General features: G+C 36.9%; 1 protein-coding gene across 1 annotated transcript in view; it reads right to left on the bottom strand.

Annotated features, from left to right (window-relative positions):
- Positions 1 to 21,812, bottom strand: part of Nbas (NBAS subunit of NRZ tethering complex) — a 248,911-nt gene that overhangs the window by 152,304 nt on the left and 74,795 nt on the right. The window contains exons 16-21 of the mRNA XM_048353401.1: positions 20,610 to 20,735; positions 17,857 to 18,008; positions 16,854 to 16,994; positions 16,523 to 16,601; positions 15,638 to 15,742; positions 15,014 to 15,150 (exon numbers count right to left, since the gene is read on the bottom strand). Coding sequence (XP_048209358.1) covers positions 15,014 to 15,150; positions 15,638 to 15,742; positions 16,523 to 16,601; positions 16,854 to 16,994; positions 17,857 to 18,008; positions 20,610 to 20,735 — 740 coding nt within the window. The remainder of the gene's footprint in view (positions 1 to 15,013; positions 15,151 to 15,637; positions 15,743 to 16,522; positions 16,602 to 16,853; positions 16,995 to 17,856; positions 18,009 to 20,609; positions 20,736 to 21,812) is intronic.

The raw sequence follows: 21,812 nt of genomic DNA, 5'->3' as shown, positions 1-21,812 counted from the left end.
TATGGAAAATGACCTATGTAACTTGTGGGCAGGAGTGGAGGAAATGTACTTATTAGGACATGGTAATCCCTCGGTACAACACTTTAAAGGGTCTGGGCACTGTCAATAAGCCTCTTTGTGCTCAAGACTAGCACTCTACCACTTGAGCCACAGCGCCCTTTCCAACTTTTTTGAGTAACTTATTGGAGATAAGATTCTCATGGGGACTATTCTGCCCAGGCTGCCTTCAATTATGATCCTCAGATCTCAGCCTTCTAAGTAGCTAAGATTATAGGCGTGAGCTACCAATGCTGACCAAGTTATATTTTTTTTAAGGAAAATCCAAACTAAAAAATTATCAATGACTTAAATGACTTAAAGAATGTGTAGACATTCACTGACACATTCTAAAAAACATATCACTATCAAGGCATGTATCATATGACTTTCATATAAACAAAATACTTACAATCAAAAGCAATCAACTAAGCTTCCAGTGATGGCAAAAATGGTTTATGCCTGTGTTGTCTATAAGGACTAAAATTATGGCTAATAATACTAAGAAAGTAAAGTTTAATTAACTTACACTTAAATAGCTACATAAGGTTAGTGGCACCTTATAACATAACAGATAGAGAACAGGTAGGAGCAGTAAGAGAAATGACTTTGCAGATTGAAAAATATAACTAAAAGAGGACATAAAGAAAATCTAAGAAAGGCAAAGATGAAGACTGATTCAATGGAGTGTAATGAAATATAAAAGAGGGAGAGGTTAATACAGTATGACAATATTCAAAGCAATTTATTACAAATCAAGAATCACAAGAGATAGAAGCAAATCTTTAAGCAAGTTGTGCAGTATTTGACAAATTATTTCCTACAAAGAAGGGTTCTCCACTTTTTATGTAAGGCTCCATCTACTTCTAATATCCACAAACCTCTGAAAACAAATGACTCATTGTGAATGAAGAATGCAGACAAAATTATTTCCAAACATTAATTGCTGAGCTTTATAGTTCAATAAAACATTTCCTCTCATATTTGTTACTATCAATAGCATTTTCCTAAAATTGGAAAACAGACTGCACTTTCTTATATTACTAGGTTATGAAACACACTTTCCACAAGAAACACTTTACAACTAGCTGAAAAACATGCTGGCCAAGAGTGGTCCTCATGGAAAAAGCAACAGGAAAGCATTGGAGGGCTTTAAAGAGGGGGACAATTTGTCAACCACAGCATCACCTCATCATTACTATTGAAGCAGAATAGCCCAGGTCAGGGAAGGCGTATTGCATATATAAAATAACTTCATTAGACCCTCTACAGCTCTTCAGCCAGTACATAATATCCTAGCAAACTATGTAACACACATATACTTTGAAGGAGTTTGAGTTCATATTTTGTAAATTTCTGAACCATTCAGGATAATTTAGAATGCATGCCACAAGCATACTTTGTCATCAAAGCAAAAACTGTTTTATTTTCTTTTGTGCCAACAACTAATAACACTTCATTGCAAACCCACCGAAATGAAAAATAAAAGAAGTCACGGTGGAATGCAACAATGATGGTAATATGCTTCCAACAGAACAAGAAAACAGAGCAATTGAGGATGAGGACAAAAGTAACTCAGCAAGCTATTATGCTTTTTCTAATTAAAGGAGACAAAGGTCCTTAAGCTATACAAAATACTTTCTTAGAATCTTAGAAAATGCATCACAAATTAAGATCCATATTTTCTATACAAAGTATAGATTAGATACAAGAGTTATTACTAAACTGATTAGTTGTGTTATTGGATAAAACCTTGAGTACTTATTTGGAATTTAAAGTCTAGGGAGTTGTAAAACTGTTATCTTCAGTTTTCTTCAGTTATCTTCAGACATGGCTAAGAAAACGCACATGCATTTATAAGAACACCATTAATAAGAAGTTCTGCTCAGAAAGAGAGATCTGAAATACTCTTATTATTAATATAGTATTTTTCTGCATCTTCAAGGCACAGCATCCCTGACCTGTTTCTAAATGTGCTAATAGTAGTACTGTTGGTACTACATCAGCAATAACCAGCAACAATAATCCTGAGAATTTCTTGGTCACTCATTATGAAGCAAACAGAACACAAATATTTTTAACATACAATACCCCAATTTAATACTGTCAATCTAATGAAATAATAAGAAAACTCAGGACTTTGAAGAGCTTGCTTTAAAAGGCACTATCAGTTCTTTACTGTGCTTCAAATGATGATAAATAGGACTTCCTCTCAAGCCAGAATTAAGATTAACATAGGATTTTGTTTATTGTGGCTACTGCTGTATTCTCACTGCCTACAATAGCATACAGCAGAACCTTTAAAAAAAGATATTTGAATTAAGTAATTGAAAGCACAACAAAAACATGTGAAGTGATCTCAAAACAATAGCAAACAAGACTGGAACACAGCAATGGAACAAATGTCAGTTCATAAACACCAATACAATATACAATTAGTATACAATGTAGTATACAATATAGAATCCATAGATCTGAGAATAAGGGCAAATATACTTCCCTAACACATTATCTGAAATAATCTACACAGAGTGAGGATCTTTTTTTTGAGACACTTGAGGACAGAAGTGTCCCCCAAACGCAACATTTGGGAGTATTTTTCAGAGTGTTGTGTTAGTAGTGTTTGGGATTTGGGAACATTTTTTATTTCAGATTTTGAGTACTGAAATCAGAATGTCCAAGTGTACTAATAAGAGTAGACAGCCACTATCTACTTAGACAAATAGCCATCTTACTGTACTTAACATTAGAAAAAGAGAGAGATTTCCTAAAAATCACAATTGTTTACATTTCAAAATAGTAATAAGCAGGGTGATCGAATGCTTAATAAAATTCAGCTTTTTATCGTTTAGATCAAGTCAATTACTAAGTAGGTTGTATAAAATTGCTATTAACAAAAACAGAGATCATACTGCTACTTTTATAAAACTATACAAAGTTTAGAAAGTTACAGAACTTATGATACAGTAATTAGGCATTGAATCTAAAGTTCTGTAAAAACAAAATTGCATTTACATATACTTTTTCTATTTTTTTCCACTCAGGAAGTCCTAACATTTAAGTTCATCATCTCCACTTTAAAGAAAAATAAGAAGAATTACACTATGCACCAAAATTATCTCTTTACAAAATAATGGCTGCTTTTGCTTAATTTTCAGATTCTTTATACTAGACCCCTGCTCATTGTCTATTCCCAACAATAAGCAATGGCTGATTCCCTGTGAAGGTAACATTTATCTGTCAGCAGGAAAGAAAAGAATACAACAAGTGCTATTATATTCAACAATTCTCTCACCAATTATTTCGTACACTAAATATAAATGTTTTCTTTCAAGGAAATTCTTTCAATAATAGACTTCAAAGAATTCCTTTATCCATGTTCTATCCTTGGAAACAAAAGGCAAAATAGACGTTGTATTACTACTAATTACCACCTTTATGGCATCAGAACAGTTATATTTATTTCTATTATTTAGCAAAGGAGAAAATGTCCTAATAAGTGAAGCACATAAAACAACAGTATCTTAGGCCTCTATTTGTAACTACACCATGGTTACCATCAGCAGGCCAAGCTTATCTGAAACTCAATGGAAACCAATCATTGGCTACTCATAATTGCAAGTCGGAAAAACTCCCCAAAGGCATCATTCAGAGATCTCTTAGTAAGTTACTCATTTTTAACTTAGAAAACATGGCAAAAATGAATAGTCTATCCTGGAAATAACATCTTCTCAGATACCAGGAACATATGAAAAAAAACAGCATGACCCAAAAATCTGGATTATTGGCCTCCCACCATAATCTTAACCTCTAGGCCCCTCTGTTTCATTTACTTAACAAATACCGTAATACTGTTAACTCCAAAAAAGCAACATGAAACTAAGTTTTTCTTGACTTATCATCCATAGTAATTTACAGACACTAAGCCCCTGTGACAGAATTGTGACTCTAGCCTGCAAACCTGTATAATCTTGTTCACTTCTTCACCTACCTGTGCCTCACTGTCCTCATTAGCAAACCAGCAGTAATGACATCAATTAGCACATGGGGATTTGGGAAGGACTCAGTTGGTACAAATAAAACGATGAGAATGGTACCTGGTATACAGCAAATATTCCATATTAACCATCTTGAAAGTGACTATTAACAGGAGTAAGAAAGTTTTTCGCAAGTTGTAAATCCAAGATACATGTGACATTAATGTTTCAAGTCTACTTCATAATAAATAGAAATACTATATCAGTAATTTTATCAATGGTTATATTTAGAATACCTATCAGTACTGTAAATACCAAAAAGGGAAGCAAACACAAAGAATTTGAAGAAAAGGGTCTCACAGTTTTATACAATGTCAATTACAAAATAAATGTTCACTCACTGAACAAGCACACTTTTATTTTTAAGAAGGTATCTAGCTCTGTACTCAAGAAACAGTTGAAAAGAAAAACAGATATGATACAAATTGGCATGACAGACCAAAGTGCTGCTACTGTTCAAAACTAACCATTCTGAGATCCAAAGGTCCAGGGAAGAAGTGGAATATGTAAGTTTGTCTCTTTGAGAACCACCCAGAGAGGCCTAAGAGAGTTAACATGTACTGTTTACCCTCCCAAACAAGTGTGGATGGCAAAGACTCTCTAACAAAATGATTCAGAAAAAAAAAAAAAAATCCACCTCAATTCCCTGTACCTTTGCTTATTTGTGGTGAGCAGTGATAGAAAAATCTATGTGTCAAAACAAATTGCACCTCAGCTAATACTTAACTATTTTACAACTGCCAGAATCAGTACAGAGTTCAGACATGGTGGGAAAATAGACCTGGAATAAAAACATACTCTATATTATGCAGAAGAGATTTCAAGTAAATATTACTCAGATTGCATATGTAGGTTGCTTTCAAGAATTTTCAGATTATGAAAAATTTTCACTAAAGTGAATAATCCTAACAGAAACAGATTAACAGATGATTAACGAGAGAAAATTTAAAATATGAAAGAACTACTTTGAGCCTTTGACACGTTACAAACTCAAAAATGTATTTATATCGACTGTACAGAGAAGCTAACTATAGTACATGCCATAAGAGGACGACTGACAGACTTCTTATAGTCTGAGTGAATAAATACTACACTATGGAAAAGTATGAAGTATATCCCATCACAACAGGAACAGAAACTCAACTAGTAAGATGCGCAAACCTACAGGAAGCAGAAGGACCAGCAAGGAGAACACCGAACTATGAAAGGACAACTTCGGCTTGGCATTCTAACACAGCATAGACCTCTAAAAACAGTAACAAACCTCTGGATGGAAATTAAATAACTATGTCACTAAATTAAAATAAAAACGTTAAGCAAACTGCAAAATAGCAAGATAGTGGTTAGGATAGGGTAACAATCCATACATAAGGGGAAAAGAAACGGCAAATTGAGCCCTATAATGCCCCAGCTCACTCACTCAAGAAAGGTGACAGATGGGGAGGGGGAGAGCAAGGGTGAGACAAAGGGGAGGGAGGGAGGGAGGGAGGGAGGGAGGGAGGGAGGGAGGGAGGGAGGGAGGGAGGGAGGGAGGCAGGCAGGGAGGGAGGGAGGCAGGCAGGGAGGGAGGCAGGCAGGGAGGGAGGCAGGCAGGCAGGGAGGGAGGGAGGGAGGGAGGGAGGGAGGGAGGGAGGGAGGGAGGGAGGAAGGGAGGGAGGGAGGAAGAAAGAGGTGGAGGAAAAAGAGAAAGTGAAGGAAGAGAATGAAGGGAGATTACAAACACAGCCTGGTAGATCTGAGAAAGGGAAATAGAGTTTGAAATTTCGACAGTCATGCAGTTAAACTCACAAAGCACACAGCACAGAAGAAAACACTGAATGCAAGCGCCAAAGATCCTGGAGAATTCAAGTCATTGACTAAGCACTGATCTGCTCACAACTATGAAAAACTATCCGTGGATAAGAAGAGAATCAAGCAAATGGGGCAGAATTAACTGAGACTGACACAGAGGGCCAAGAATAGTTCACATTCTCACTAGACAGAATGGAGGAAAGTAATGCATGGCATTTCAGAGTAAGTAGAAGAAATCTGCTTCAGCAAGGTAAGAAAACTAACCTTAGATTAAAGGCTATTTGGAAATATCCAGAGTAAGAGGGTAAAATGGAAACCACCTAGGTACCACTCCTTAACTCAAAGAATCAGAGCAACAAGGGGAAGACCATCAGAGATGAGGAAAATGCAAAGGATAGCTGAGAAGCATGGAGAAAAAGAAAGGCTATGGACAGAAAAGTGGTTAAAGAGCCCACAGCTCCAGCCCAGGGGAGAAAGAGAAGGACACCATCATTCAAACCATAGCAATTCCCTATTGGAACTTCCCAGCTTGTTTATTCACAAGTGTTCTTATGTGCTTAATGTACCTACAACAGAAAGATAGCATAATTTGACATTCTTACCAACACCTACAGAAAGGAAAAAGAACTATTGTTGTGTAGCATAACCATATCCTCTATTCTCAGCACTGCAATCCACTTGAACAGCAATGAAATGCTAGAAAGCAAGTCTTCCCAAAGGAAATGCAGCTAGCAAATACAAAACTAAGACATGCATCCATGTTTCTGACTAAACATCTTTACTATTTCATTTCATCATACTAACCCCTCTCACACAAAGCACCCATCACGTTGTAAATCAATACCTGTCATAACACTCTAATAATTTATGATTACTGTGGGCTTTATTCCCCTGTTTTTATATATAGTATCCATTTTTTAACAATTAAATAAAATAGGTAGTGCATGTTTTGATTAAAAATATGAATTTGATTTTTGAGAGCATTTTTCTCATTACAATGCTTAAACAGGCTTGCCTATATCAGAAATTAAAAAGATTCTCTCCATGGTTATTTATATGTTAATTGAATATAGTGTGATAAAGACACACTGTTGTTACAGACAAGTATTTACATATTAATGAAATTTTGACTGGCAAGACCTTGTTCTTAAAAAAAAAAAAATTATTGACACTATTTTCCTGAGGCAACTCAACCATACAGAATCTGTAATAATCTACTTGAGGATCACCTGCTCTAAAATTATGGGCCAACGTATTTACAGTTTAAAAGAAAATGAATTATGAAAGAAAAATCTTATCTCCATGAAGAGTACAATTATGTAACACCCAGGATAGCTGAATCTAATAACAACAACTTTCAAGAAGATTTCAAAAGAAAAAGGAAATAAGTTATCCTTTCAAACACTTCAATTTCAGCTGGGAATATGGCCTAGTGATAAAGTGTTCACCTTGTACACATGAAGCCCTGGGTTCGATTCCTCAGGACCACATATGTAGAAAAAGCCAGAAGTGGTGCTGTGGCTCAAGTGGCAGAGTGCCAGCCTTTAGCAAAAAGAAGCCAGGGACAGTGCTCAGGCCCTGAGTTCAAGCCCCAGGACTGGCAACAAAAACAAAACCAAGCAAACACTTCAATTTCAAATCAAAACAAAAAGGTTTTAAATATATTAAACCACATAAAAACAATTTGACTATGGTTAAATCCACATTACAAAAGCAATGCAAATACAATTAACTGTTAAGAAAATTCATTGGGCTGGGGATATAGCCTAGCGGCAAGAGTGCCTGCCTCGGATACACGAGGCCCTAGGTTCGATTCCCCAGCACCACATATACAGAAAACGGCCAGAAGCGGCGCTGTGGCTCAAGTGGCAGAGTGCTAGCCTTGAGCGGGAAGAAGCCAGGGACAGTGCTCAGGCCCTGAGTCCAAGGCCCAGGACTGGCAAAAAAAAAAAAGAAAAAAAAAGAAAATTCATTATTTCGAGGCATTTTTCACTAATGCTTCTCACTAATACTTCACTAATGCTTCTTGCCCCAAGAGTAAGGTAATCCTTTTGCTGTTTATTTCAAGAACATGCTGAGAGAACTGCACTGTACGTGAAACAAAAAATTAGGTTGTAAAAGCTAAAAAGAAAAAAAAAGTTCTAAGCATAATCCTACAATGCTTCTTGAATAAAAGAGGAAACAAATGAATTACTCAATATACCATCATTTCTTTAGGATTCATTAAGAGTCCCAGATAACTAAAAAATACCATCTCAATATCCGTCAAAGGACCAGAAAAACTGTTTTGTAATAACTCCCATGTTCTTAATCAGAGAAAGTCCCTCTAAACCCACTTTTCCTTTAACTAACCCATCCCAGCCGGTTACCCACGCGGACCGGGACAAACACAGATGAGGATAACAGGCCTTTCTTTCCTTATGTGAAACACCAGACGCCTCCAGGCTTCATCTCATACTGGGAAGGCGTCCTCTGCGCTCCTGGGCACCGCATCGCCTCGGAAGGCCGGCGAGTTCCCCGGGCCACCGCACCAGCCACCTTGCTGCTCTTTGCTCACATCAGCTCAGAGAGATAAACGACACAAATGGGGACTGAATTCTTAGGAAGCAGCTAAGCAAATTCTCCATTTTAAGGGAAGTCAATCCCATGCCTTAGTTTTTCCATAATTACTTCACTATCTAACCACAGTTAGGGTAAGCTTTTTTGGTTGTTTTTTTTAATCAGCACAACATATGGCAGAACTAGAACACCAAGTAAAAATTAGCAACCTTCTACAATATTCATAAAAGTAAGAAATTAAGGAAACAGTGATTTCCAAGGGTCTTCTTTTGCTTTTCAAGGAAAAATAATAGCAATTTATTTTCAGCATTAGAAACTATGTAGTCATCTCTAATTTCATTTTTAAAAAACAGTTCAAATTATTTCATTTTAGAAAACTTATACACTATCAAAGCATCATCAGTTTCAGACTACAAGTATAGTAAACTGTAAACTTCTACCAACCTTTCAACTGTGAAGAACTATAATAATAATATCATTGAATTATTTCAAAAGTAAATTCTCTACTGGATATTTAAATTATAAGGTAAGTCAATTTGATCCAATCAAATTGGTTCTATTGAGAATTTATTTCCATACATTCAAGGTAAGTGAATTCAACATACAATGGGTATTTTGGACTGGATCGTCATTGGAAGATACTTAAAAAAATAACAATAGTAGAAAATCCAAATAAATCTTTGCTACTTCACAACATTGTACAGTCAGTTCTGCTACAACATACTAAAACTTCAGAGTGTGGAAAGAGGAATCAGAGACAGAGAAGGAAGCGAGAGGGTACTGTACTGGGAGGTGATGAGGAGAATACAAGTTGGTTGTAGATATTGGTGGGGGTAGGAGAGAGAAAGCATGATTGAAGTCTACTGATTTTTCTCTGGGGAAAGGAAGAGAAAGGGAGATCCAGAAAATATAATGCAGAGGGTACACTTGCTCAGTACACTCTATACATCTCTACAATTACCACAAATAACAAGAAAAGGTTTGCCAAAAGATATAAGTTGAGTTCAATCACATGGCATACTACAAAATAAGGAAAGTAATTTCACACATGCTGATGCACACTTTCTTAGGTAACATTGGGTGAACACAAAGACTGACCAAACAAATCAGGACTGCCATATACATGCACACACAAACTAACACATCCATCTACCAACTCCATCAGCTCATACGATGTTAAAGCCTCTCCACACAGATCTCAAGTTTCCATCAGATTTGTCATCTTCCTTCCTCCACTTGCTAGTAATTCACAAGCTGCCATGTCTTCTGACATCCACTTCCAAAAGCAATATCTTTTCTCGTCATTTTTGAAGTGTCATTATTTTAGTATTTATGTATTTCCTAATTACTTAACAAATATAAGACTATGCTATAATTTTTATTGGTTCTCAAACTTCATGCCAATGCTCAGAGTATCATTACCCCACCTCTCCAGTATGATCTGTGGTTTTCATGCATGATTCTGCCCAATGCAAAGACTTTGAAGAAAGTCTATCCCACATTATATTCAATGGTAATTTTTATATTGACATTGTTCTGTGATGATATAAGAAGAAATGTGAATCTATGTGAACAGCACACAGAAATCCTCTGTTACTTTTACTATGAATATAAAGTTGCTCCAATAAGAAGTCTAGAACAAGCTAAGCACCTGTGGCTCCCACCTGTAATCCTAGCTACTCGGGAGCTTGAAATCTGAGCATTTCACAGTTTGAACCTAGCCTGAGCAGGAAAGTACATCAGACTTTTATCTCCAATTAACTGCCAGAAAACCAGAAGGGGCTCTATGGCTCAAAGTGATAGAACTCTAACCTTGAGTGAAAAAGTTCAGGGATAACACCGAGGCCCTGAGTTCAAGCCCCATGACTGACTAGAACAACAAAAAGCGTGTAAAGCTTGCTACTACTGATAGTCATTACTCTTGCACCTGGGCTACATTATTTCTACAGATTTAAAAAATGATTCAAGTTCTGACCTTTTGACCTGATCATATTCAACATTTTAGAAAAGTTGCACTTTCAAAAGGTAGCTAATTTAAATATATAGAAATAATCTTTCTGAAATGTGATATCAGCACCCCCAAAACCAAGAAGAAAACAAAAAATTTTACAGTATATCTATTAACATGAATGAGAATGCTGTAGCAAATATCACGACTGTACTTTTAAAGAATTAAGTAAAATGAAAAATGTAAATATTTATAATAATGACAAGAACAGGTATAAGTAGAAATATGAATATCACTTGTCACTAAAAATGTAATTTTAAAGATTTACAAAATGTGGTCACATTTCATCAATATCAAATACACCTGATGATTTCAGAGTAACAATATAAAACAAGAATAGCATGTGCAGAGAAGGTTTCTAAACTTTACTATCATCTGACAGGTTCAATTAAAATAGGTCAAAGAGATTTAACCAAAATGGGCCACAATGAAAATTTTGTCAAAGAGATCTCAAAACAGAATTACAGGATAAATTAATAACAAACTATTTCTGATTTGCAATTTTTATAATGTAAACTCAAAAACTTAAATATTTATCTTCCCTAGACTAAGTTTTTTAGTCCTGTAATTCATACATTCCAAAATTCCTTATTGAATAATTGCCTGGTAGCAAGCCTGTTCTAGACATCAGGATTACATTAACAAGAAAAAGACAGGGCTGGGGAGATGTTCAACATCTCTGGCCACAAAAGAAATACAAATCAAAATAACATTAAGGGCTGGCGATATGGCCTAGTGGCAAGAGTGCTCGCCTCGTATACATGAAGCCCTGGGTTCGATTCCCCAGCACCACATATACAGAAAATGGCCAGAAGGGGCGCTGTGGCTCAAGTGGCAGAGTGCTAGCCTTGAGCAAAAGGAAGCCAGGGACAGTGCTCAGGCCCTGAGTCCAAGGCCCAGGACTGGCCAAAAAAAAAAAAAGACAAAGCCATTTCCTAATGGATTTTAATGCACCCACTCACTTTATTCATCAGCTATTTACTTATGCCTACAGAGTTCCAGACACTGTTCTAAGTGCACTGAAGTAGGGAAGGAAACACAAAATCCCGGTCCAACTAGAGCTCACATTTCAAAAAGGGACACAGACAACAACTTAAGATGACTAAGTAAAACCCAAATCAGAATAAATAGTGGTAAACACTGCAGGAGAAAAAAAATAAAGAAGGGCTTAAAGTGAGGCTAAAACTATAAACAGAGGAGTCAAGGAAAATCAGAAGAAAACCGTAACACATGTTAGCAACAGTGCTAGGAAGAAAAAGAAATAGGGAGATGAGGAAGTGAAGGCTGTCTGGAAAGGTGTGTTCAGGAAATGTCTGTGGAAGATGGCCTTTGAGCAGAGACTGCTGGGAGGTCGGAGAGCTAGTCACAGGAGTACCTGCAAGGAAGGACAACATCAACCTGGAGGTGCACCCGAGGCACACGCCCCATGTCCCTTCAGGATAACCTCACTGAGTCTTTCTGAAATGGACAAGAAAGAACTCATTTATCCAGTCACTCAATATGCAAGTACCCCCACAGCATCCTAGGGACATAAACACAGGAAGGATGGCCCATGCCTGTGAGGTTTGAAAGTAGGATGTGTGTTAAGAAGAAAATACAGGGAGACAGGAAGAAATGAAAACTACTATCATACAATGTAAAATGAGTCACCATGTTATGAAAATACAAGACAAAGAATAACCAAGGGAAACCTCAAAAAAGAGGTGTAGGAGATCTGCTGCCACTACTTATGGTTTCTCTTCTCATTAACAAAGTATGGCATACTACCACTAAAACCTATCTTTCACTAAAACCTACTCTTTCTTGACAAACAAGCATTAACCCCCAAAACATAGTGATTCTTTTGAGCATCTACCCAAAAGATTACAAACAAGAACACACTAAAGCCACCAGCACAACAATGTTCATCGCAGCACAATTTGTCATTACTAAAATATGGAACCAATCCAGGTGCCCCTCAGTAGACAAATGGATCAGGAAAATGTGGTACATATACACAATGGAATTTTATGCCTCTATCAGAAAGAATGACATTGCCCCATTCATAAGGAAATGGAAGGACTTGGAAAAAAGTATACTAAGTGAAGTGAGCCAGACCCAAAGAAACATGGACTCTATGGTTTCTCTCATAGGGAATAATTAGCACAGGTTTAGGCTAGTCACAGCAGAGGATCACCAGAGCGCAACAACATCATCCTATGTGTTCATAAGGGCATAGCTATTGGGCTATGTTATGGAAATGAGTGTTATATCACTGTTGTAATAACTTTCAACATGCCATGTAAAACAGTAGCTTCTTTTGTTGATGATCCTCTTGTATCCCCTTCCTGTGGTTGTCCCCGCACTGTCACTGTATCTCATGAGTACCCTGGATACTGCATATACTGGTATTAGAACTAGGGAAGTGAAAGGGAATATCAAAACTGAGAAACAACGGATAAAAAGACAACCGACTACAAAAGCAATACCTGCAAAACCATTTGGTGTAAACCAACTGAACAACTCATGGGGGGAGAGGGAAAGAAAAAGGGGGAAGGGGGAAATGAAGGAGGAGGTAACAAATAGTACAAGAAATGTACCCATGGCCTAACATAGGAAACTGTAACTTCTCTGTACATCACTTTGACAATAAATAAATAATTTTTTTAAACTTAGTGATTTTTTCCAATGGTTGTTAAAATGGATATAACATAAGAACTCCTAAGAAATCAGTCTTTTTAAAAAGTTTTATTAAGTACCATGCTCCACAATAATGATATGAAATAGTTTTGCCTGCTGCAATATGGTAGAACTAAAGTATCTACAATAACTTTAATCAGTCCTTGAGGCAAGTCCCATATACAAACTACACAGATATTCAAAGACTATTACTGATTTCCAGGTATTTGCAAACCAATTTTGAAATTTCTGGTAAAAAGCAAATGTTTCAGCCATCTTCAAAAAACAAAAATATGCACTGAAGCTAAGGAAAATTTAGCTTTAAAAAAAAATGAGAGTAATCTTTTCTTCTAGATAAATAATCTACACCAGAAAAAGTCCTCTCTACTAAAACACAGAACAAAAAAAAGTTATTTGTGTATCACTGCATAGATCAAATATTGTTTTAAAATGCAAAGGAGCATACCAAGAGTTGTCTTTTTCTTCACTTTTGCAAGAACAAAGATTTAATTCTTAACACAGTACAAATTGAGGAATTTGTAATAAATTTTGAGGGTTTATTAATCTATACCTTTTGCTTGTCTTATGATAAGCTATGACCCCAGACTCCATATCTTAATAAAATGGACACAGAAAAAAAAATAATCTATACCTTAAACATAGGTTCAAATCCTGGCTACATATATACAGACCTTAGCATACTACTAAACCTCTACAAGTGTTAACCTGTTGCAATAACACAAATAATACCACAATTATTTGAAGACCAGATACAAGTATTTGCTAACTATACAGCAATCACTGCATAGGTGCTCATCTTCAGTATCTAAACCTAAGAGTAAGATACTGGTGGTGGCCACATGGGAAGAAGCCAAGTGATTCACAGTATCAATGATATCCTTCAGTGCTGTCCATTTCCAGCAAACAGCAACAATAATTTTAACCAGAACTCATCTAATCCCTCACAGTGCTTTATAGTTTATAAGCCAATTTTATGTATAGCAATTACCTGCAACTAAAAGTATGAGTTATAAATAAGCAAGACAGGGACTATCAACTCACTTTAAAGGTGACTAAACTCTAAATCAGAAAAGATAAATCATCCTATTAATAATCAAGCCACATGCACCAGGGGGCCAGCTGGGGCTCTCGCAAACACACGTCTTATTGTTCTGTTGCTCCTACCTAAGCAAAGTGTGTTCTATTCTTGTCTCTTCCCTTAGGTGCCATTTAGGCCTAGGGTTAATGGCCTATCCATCTTTGAGCTATGCAGTGAGACATACATATTAACCTTGCTTCATTGTCAAGAAGCAATGTTCTGGCCTCCAGAAGATCATGAACTGAGAACACTAGGATTGAACATCTGAATAGGCTTGGAGTCTGCCTAACATGCTGCAATCCATTGGACAAACAGCCTTGAGTTCAAATAAAGAGCATTACGCTAACTAATAGTTAAGTGGCATTTTGATTTCCCATCTTTCTTTGTGTCTCTGTGATTTCACATAAAGGAATGGATGCTGAGCAAAGCAAGAGGAAGATTCTCCTAGGTCCCTAATGTTATCTAAATACAGTGCAATTTCTAAAAGAGACTATTACTTCAAATAGACACTGTTCTCCAAGTCCATGTTCATGAAGTTAAGGTGGTTTTAATTTGATGGACGTATTTTTGCTTCAGGATCATTTACAAGGTAACAAACAGTACAAGAAATGTATCCAATGCCTATGAAACTGTAACTTCTCTGTACATCAGTTTGATAATAAAAATTTGAAAAAAAAAAAAAGAAAGAAATTGAAAATAGCTTTAACCAAAAAAAAAAAACTTAAATTACTGTATTTTGGTTTTGTTTTTAATTTGAAGTGTTCACCTTGAAACAAACAAAAATATTATTTAGAAAAAAAAAAAGGTAAAATCTAGGTTACGTACCTAGCTTCAGGCAGCAAACTCGAGTATTCATGTGGAGAAGTGGTTTCGGGGAAATTGGAGAGAATTGGAAGGCGATGAGGAAGGAGGTCAGCACCGTGGTAAGTGAACAGAATTTCTAGGGCTTGGACATTACTTTCCTACACAAAATGCAAGTGACAAGTTTCCAATGTAAATAACAAGTTTCTAACATTAGAAATAAGGATTGACTGTCATAGCTGATTCTAACTGGTAAAAAGTTAATACTTTAATAACAGTTCTGATATTACGTACTTTGGAATATTCCTTCCTTTTCCTAGCCTGTATGATTCCTAAATAGTAGTTATTTTAAAACTCTCAAGGAATAAAAAGGCTTAAGTATAATCCAGTTTGTCCATTTGTATTAATATTATAGCAGAAAAGAAAAGATGCATATGGGAGGGGGAGGGGGGAATGAGGGACAAGGTAACAAACAGTACAAGAAATGTATTCAATGCCTAACGTATGAAACTGTAACCTCTCTGTACATCAGTTTGATAATAAAAATTTGAAAGAAAAAAAAAAGATGCATATGGGATAGCCTTAACTGCACAGCTCCAAGATTTAGTGTTAACAGCCTTCAACACTCTAGTTACAAAGAAGAATTACCCGAGCGTAAGTTCTTGCTGAGAGAACGATATTCTGACTTCGGAACTTCTTAAAGAACTCGGCATCATAGCTCTGTGCAGATGCGTGGCTCACTCCTACGATCTCCTGAGGGGAAACATAACTTGGTGAACACTCTCTTAAGTATGAGGGACAAGAAAATATCAAAAATCTTTAAGACTCTGTATGCCTAAACAAATATGGCTTGAATTCATAAATCTCAACTACCAGCCGTTAGCTAAAGTTCTACATCTGCAGTCTTGCCCATGTTTTGAAAGGGGCCATATTTTAAAGTGCAGTTAATTTTTTAAATCCACATGCAAATAAAATGGCGAGTTACATTAATTACAGAAAGACAATCAAAACCAAGCACTAGGTAAAAGCAATAAGTAAATTTTCTATATGGCTATGAATTATAAACATCTAAGACCTCTACACAAGAACTTTACCACTGCTGGAAAAACTACCACAATATCAAATTAACTTTACCTACCAGTGTCATGAAAGAATGCATTCTAACTACTTCCAAGAGGCGAAATATGGATCATTTCCACACACCTTTAACAATATCTAAACCAGTATCACGGCATGAAATGCCACCAAAATGCTGACATTTGGCATCTACGCATGTGTCCTCAAAGAGTGAAATAACCGCAGTGCTTTTATGTTCAAAGGTGGTCCTTTTTATTCCCTAATGTAATGAAACAAGTTCTGTCCTTTCACAATCTCTAATTTTTGCCAAAATTAGAACATAAGGGAAGTTGCTTTCAGAAAAAAATTAATGTTTCCATCATAAACAGCTTTAAAAATCAATAGTATCAAATATTGAGCAGCCACAGAATTTCTAGCAGTTCAAATGAACACAGCTGCATTAAAATTATCCCTTACCTCATAGGTTTCAAGTCGATCTAAGTAAGTTAATAATTTCAGTCGACAACGGCAAAGTTCCTTTTGTTCCAGTGTTAACCTGTTTAAATAACTACATTAGGCCATTTATATTTACACAGAAGTACATTTCTTCAAAAATTAAAATTGAATAAAAATTATCAATATTATATTGAGCCCAAAACTATTGAAACTTACACAAAAATAGAGTAAAATAATCCATTACATGCACTTAAACTGCTAACATAGCTTACAGTAGTGAATACTGATGAACACAATGAAATGACTAGTTATTTCAAAGAAATTACTAAATGATTAGTAATAAATCATTTACTTGGAAAAGTTCACTAATTTCAGGAGTTCCTGTCTCTTCTTAAGTTTTTTATCCTCCTTATTCATGGCGGGCTCCTCATCCAATGGCGAGAGCTCCTCAAATGAGACAGTATCAATGTCTACTTCACCAGGTAATATAAATCTGAGAAGAAAGTGATTAACTGTTTTAATTGCAAGTAATGAAAAGTTGCCTTCTCCTATTTTTAGCTGATTTTTCCTACGTAGATTCTCACAGAAAGAACAACCAGTCATTTTTAAAACACATCTGTCAAGTAAAATGATTCATTTATCATGTCTGCAGAATAAGGGAAAAGTCACATAAGCAATAATCACAAAAACTTTTAAAATCAAAATGACAAAAACTACTTAGGAAATTAGTAGGGTTACAGTTACCCAATGTAAAATAGTCCATTAGAGAAATGCTGTTAAGACTTGACAGTTTGAATCACCTCTGTTTTTCTCTAAAAATATAACTAATGTTGGTCTTATTAAACTATTTACTTATCAGATGTACTGTTCTTCAAAAGAAGTCCTAAATGTCTCATGTCTCATGAGCAATAATTAATCACATAATTTTATTACTATTAATCACTGACATTTAAATAAGGATTAAACGTTTACACAGTGTTTTCTCAAAATACATAATGTAATCCCTAAGAGTAATTGTTAGAAAGAGGTATGATACTACAACTAGGAAAGTACAAGCTCAGACTTACCTAAAACATTTTAACCAATATGTAAGCCAACTCAGTTTTAATGTCATAAGCCCCAGCTTAGAAATGGCCAGCATCAAGTAAGCTTTGTAGAACTTCATACTTCAGCAACAAGACATCCTAGGCAAGCATATAAAGCTTAAAGCAAAGAAAGCTGAGACCTAAGATGAAAAAATCCTAAGGCAACTGCCTCCACGAAGAGTAACTGACCATTGGCCTGGTCCCATGTGTTAGCTTAGCCACCTGCACATAGTCACCTGTGCTGTGACTATGCCTCCCTGTATAACCAACCTGCCATTATCTGTTCCTTCCCCAATTGCTAAAAGCGCCTCCAGGTCTGTGCCTTTTAATCCATACTGAAGTAATTCTTTGGCAGCATCCACATTTTCAGGAACTCTCTCCAAACACTCGTGAAGAACCCAGGATCGCTTCTTTATTTTACTCTAGATACAAAGGAAATTTTTAAAGAACAGAAAACAAAGAATGTATAACATCTTACAGCACCTGACAGCTGCCTTCTGGAACTATAAACCAATTCACACGAGGTACATTATACTTACTTATGAACTTGGCCACAAGTAGCTGCTTGAGAAACACAATCTAAAGTAGCTCATGTCCTAACATAAAGACATATACTTGCAAGTGCTTTCATTTTCCCCCTCTTCTAATAAGCTACAGCAAAACACAAAGCCTCTTTCTTAGAAATATAAAAAGCTTTTCCAACCTTCAATATGTCTTTGGTTGGCAGTTTGGCTGTACCTAACGGAGGAGAAACTAAAGCAAAGGCAAAATAATGTATTTGCTATTGTAGCAAGCACCTTTAACTATAAAACAAAACTAACAAGGCACAGCCTATCGAGATTCTGTGTTTATTTGACCAAGAGATATATCACACAGCACTACTTAATACTCGTAAGAAGTCGTGGCATGCTGTGCTTGGGGAAGACCCTCCTACTGCTTCCTCCAACCCCACTCAAGAATGCCCAATGTGCCTTCCTTCTAGATAATGTCATTACATCACAAACTTGAGGTAAGATTTAACTCATACTCTCTATTTCTTTACATATTCAACCATATCAAGTCTTTCTTCAAATGCCTCAAATTCATTTTCCTATTTCCATATATTTGATGTCTCTACCAGACTAAATCTGCAAAGTAATGCAAGAACAGTGTTAGAGCCCCACGCCTGCAGCAAGGTCGCCCATGCCATTCTCTTCCTAATCCAGTCATCTTTGACACCATCTGCCACTAAGCCATCACAGTTCTCCAAAGATAAAGCCACAGTAATCCTAAGCTTCTTTCTAATCATGCTCCACTGTCAACAGATATCTGCTCCAGCATGCCATCTGACCTGCAGAGCTCTTTTCTCTTTCAGTGTGTCCTACGCACCGTGTGCCATGGGACTAGCCATGATCCCACAAGGAATGGACAAATGAGTCAGGCCCGTGGTCCTTTAATTTGCAAACATGCTCCTTTGGGAATGCTTTTCCTCTCTTCCAGCTGAAGAAAGCTCACTTTGAATCCTCTCTAATTCCAGTCCCAAATATCTTCACCATAAAAGGCTTTCTCTGTACCTCTGAGTCTGAAACTATAATACTGAAAAGGCTCCTACTTTTCAGATGACTGTGTATACTTCCAGTAAGAAGCTTGTACCCTCAGAAAGTTGTTAAGCTTCTTAAGCGCAAAAGCTACTTTTATGCTTCTATTTAGGCCTCTTCTATACCTATTCATGGCTAATACAGTGCTTATTTATTTAACTAAATTACTTTTTCTCCATTAAAAACTTATTATTTTGTCTCTCCTAATGCCTCACAACTCTTCAGGGACCAAAACTGTTCCTTGTGTTCCAGAAAAGGCCAAGCAATAGATATACATGCACCCAAAAACTCACTGTCCTCAATCATAAAAATTGAAGATAATGTATGTTTGGGGTTCTGCACTTCCAAAAGCAAATGCATCTTCTTGTTTCCATTGTTGCTCTCTCATCTCTGGTGTGTCATACTAAAATTATCAATTAATTGCCCCATTTGGTTAAAGCCTCAGCTCGCAACAACTCTATCACAGGTGATTTTATTTTTAATTATGCACGTCCACAAGCTTTTAGGGAAAAAAATAGTATCATCAACTCTTAACACCTCTTAGAATCTTGTGCAAGGCAAAGGAGTCCCAACCTTTTAAAAGCATGCTTACAAAGGTACCAAGGGTGAAAACATGAAGGCTTGCTATCACCCAAAAGTGACATGTTAATACACTGAGACGCAGTGTAGAAGGGCCAGTCAGAATGGTTATCATCAAGTATGCAAATTACAACAAATGCTGGCCCAGATGTGAGGGAAGAAAAGAATCCTAATGCACTACTGATGGGATTATAAATTACAAATGCTGGCCAGATGTGAGGGGGGAAAAAAGAACCCTAATACACTACTGATGGGATTTTAAATTCATGCAGCCATGGTAATCAGTAAAAGTAAGGTGGATGCCAGCCTATAATCCTAGCTACTCAGGAGGCTGAGATCTGAGGATCATGGTCCAAAACCAGCCCAAGCAGAAAAGTCCCCATGAGATTACCTCCACTTTACCACTTATAAACCAGAAGTGGAGCTGTGGCTCACATTGAAAGAACACTAGCCTTGAAAAAAAATAGCTCCGGGACAGTACACAGGTGCTGAGTTCAAGCCCCACAATAGACAAAAAAAGGAAAAACAGCCAGGTACCGATGGCTCAAGCCTATAATCCTAGCAACTCAAGAGGCTAGGATTTGAGGACTGCAGTTGAAAGCCAGCCTAGGCAGGGAAGTCTGTAAGACTCTTACCTCCAATTAACCACCAAAATGCCAAAAGCAGGGTTGTGGCTCAAGTGGTAGAATGCTAGCCTTGTGCAAAAATGCTCAGGGACACCACCCAGGCCCTCAGTTCAAACCCTAGAACTGGCTCACACACAAACTAGTAAAAAGCATAACTACCATAGGATCCTGCTACACCACTCCTGTAACACTGCAAATCAGCATACACATTACCACAACATTCCAACACATTTACACATACCAAGTAATTCTGAATTGAAGCAATATTGACAGCCGATTTTCTCCATTGCCTCTGATAGACAAGGTCAGTATCGAGACCATAGGTGTGGGCCAAAGACAAGGCTTCCTCATATTCTTCACTTTCAATCTTTAAGCAAAGACAAAAAATAAATAAATAAATAAATAAGCAAACAAACACGGGAACAATACTCAGCTGAAATACACAGCAAGCTACAAATTCAGGGGTCCTATAGCACCAGAAGTGCTGACATTTTGAGGACCAGGTTAAGTCACAATGTGGAAAATCATTCAGAGTGAATTCCTCTTGTGCTCACTACAAGTTGTTTCTGCTTTTGTTTCACTTTATTTCTTTACTTTACTGGTACCAGAGCTGGAGCCTGGGGCCTGGCTCTCACTAGGCTTGCTCATGGCTGGTACTCTCCCCATGGAAAGGGAAACTTTTGGACTTTTCTACACAGGCTGGCTCCAAACCACAATCCTCCAGATTTCAACCTCCCGAGTAGCTAGGATTACAGGCCTGAGCCATCAGTACCCACTTAATTTCCATTGTTTTGGTTGTGATTATTCATGTACAAAGACAGCATTAGTTACAAAGGCTTTATAATACCAATTTTCTAATGCTCAATGTTATAATATCATCTTCTAATGTTAGAAATCAAGAACCTCCCTTTAGGGCTGGGAGTATGGCCTAGTGGCAAGAGTGCTTGCCCCGTATGCATGAAGCCCTGGGTTCAATTCCCCAGTACCACATATATAGAAAATGGCCAGAAGTGGCGCTGTGGTTCAAGTGGCAGAGTGCTAGCCTTGAGCAAACAGAAGCCAGGGACAGTGCTCAGGCCCTGAGTCCAAGGCCCAGGCCTGGCAAAAAAAAAAAAAAAAAAAAAAAAGAACCTCTCTTTAATTGTCTTCCTTTATAGAAAACTTTGTTTCTTTCCAACAAAATAAAAACCTAATGCCACCAGACGCTAGTGGCCCATGACTATAATCCTAGCTACTCACAGTTTGAGATCTGAGGATTGAGGTTCAAAGCTAATCTGGGCAAAAAAAGTCTCACAAGACTCTTATCTCCAAGTAACCACCAAAAACTCAGCAGTGAAGCTGTGGCTCAAGTGGTAGATCACTAGCCTTGACCAAAAAAGCTCAGGGTCAGGCCCTGAGTTTAAGCCCAAGGACCAGCACAAAAATGTATTAATTAAGTAAAGCT

Source organism: Perognathus longimembris, chromosome 8 (assembly GCF_023159225.1).
Source record: "Perognathus longimembris pacificus isolate PPM17 chromosome 8, ASM2315922v1, whole genome shotgun sequence".
Lineage (NCBI taxonomy): Eukaryota > Metazoa > Chordata > Mammalia > Rodentia > Heteromyidae > Perognathus > Perognathus longimembris.
The sequence above is the reverse complement of the archived record's forward strand: the minus strand, read 5'-3'. Positions and strand labels throughout refer to the sequence as shown.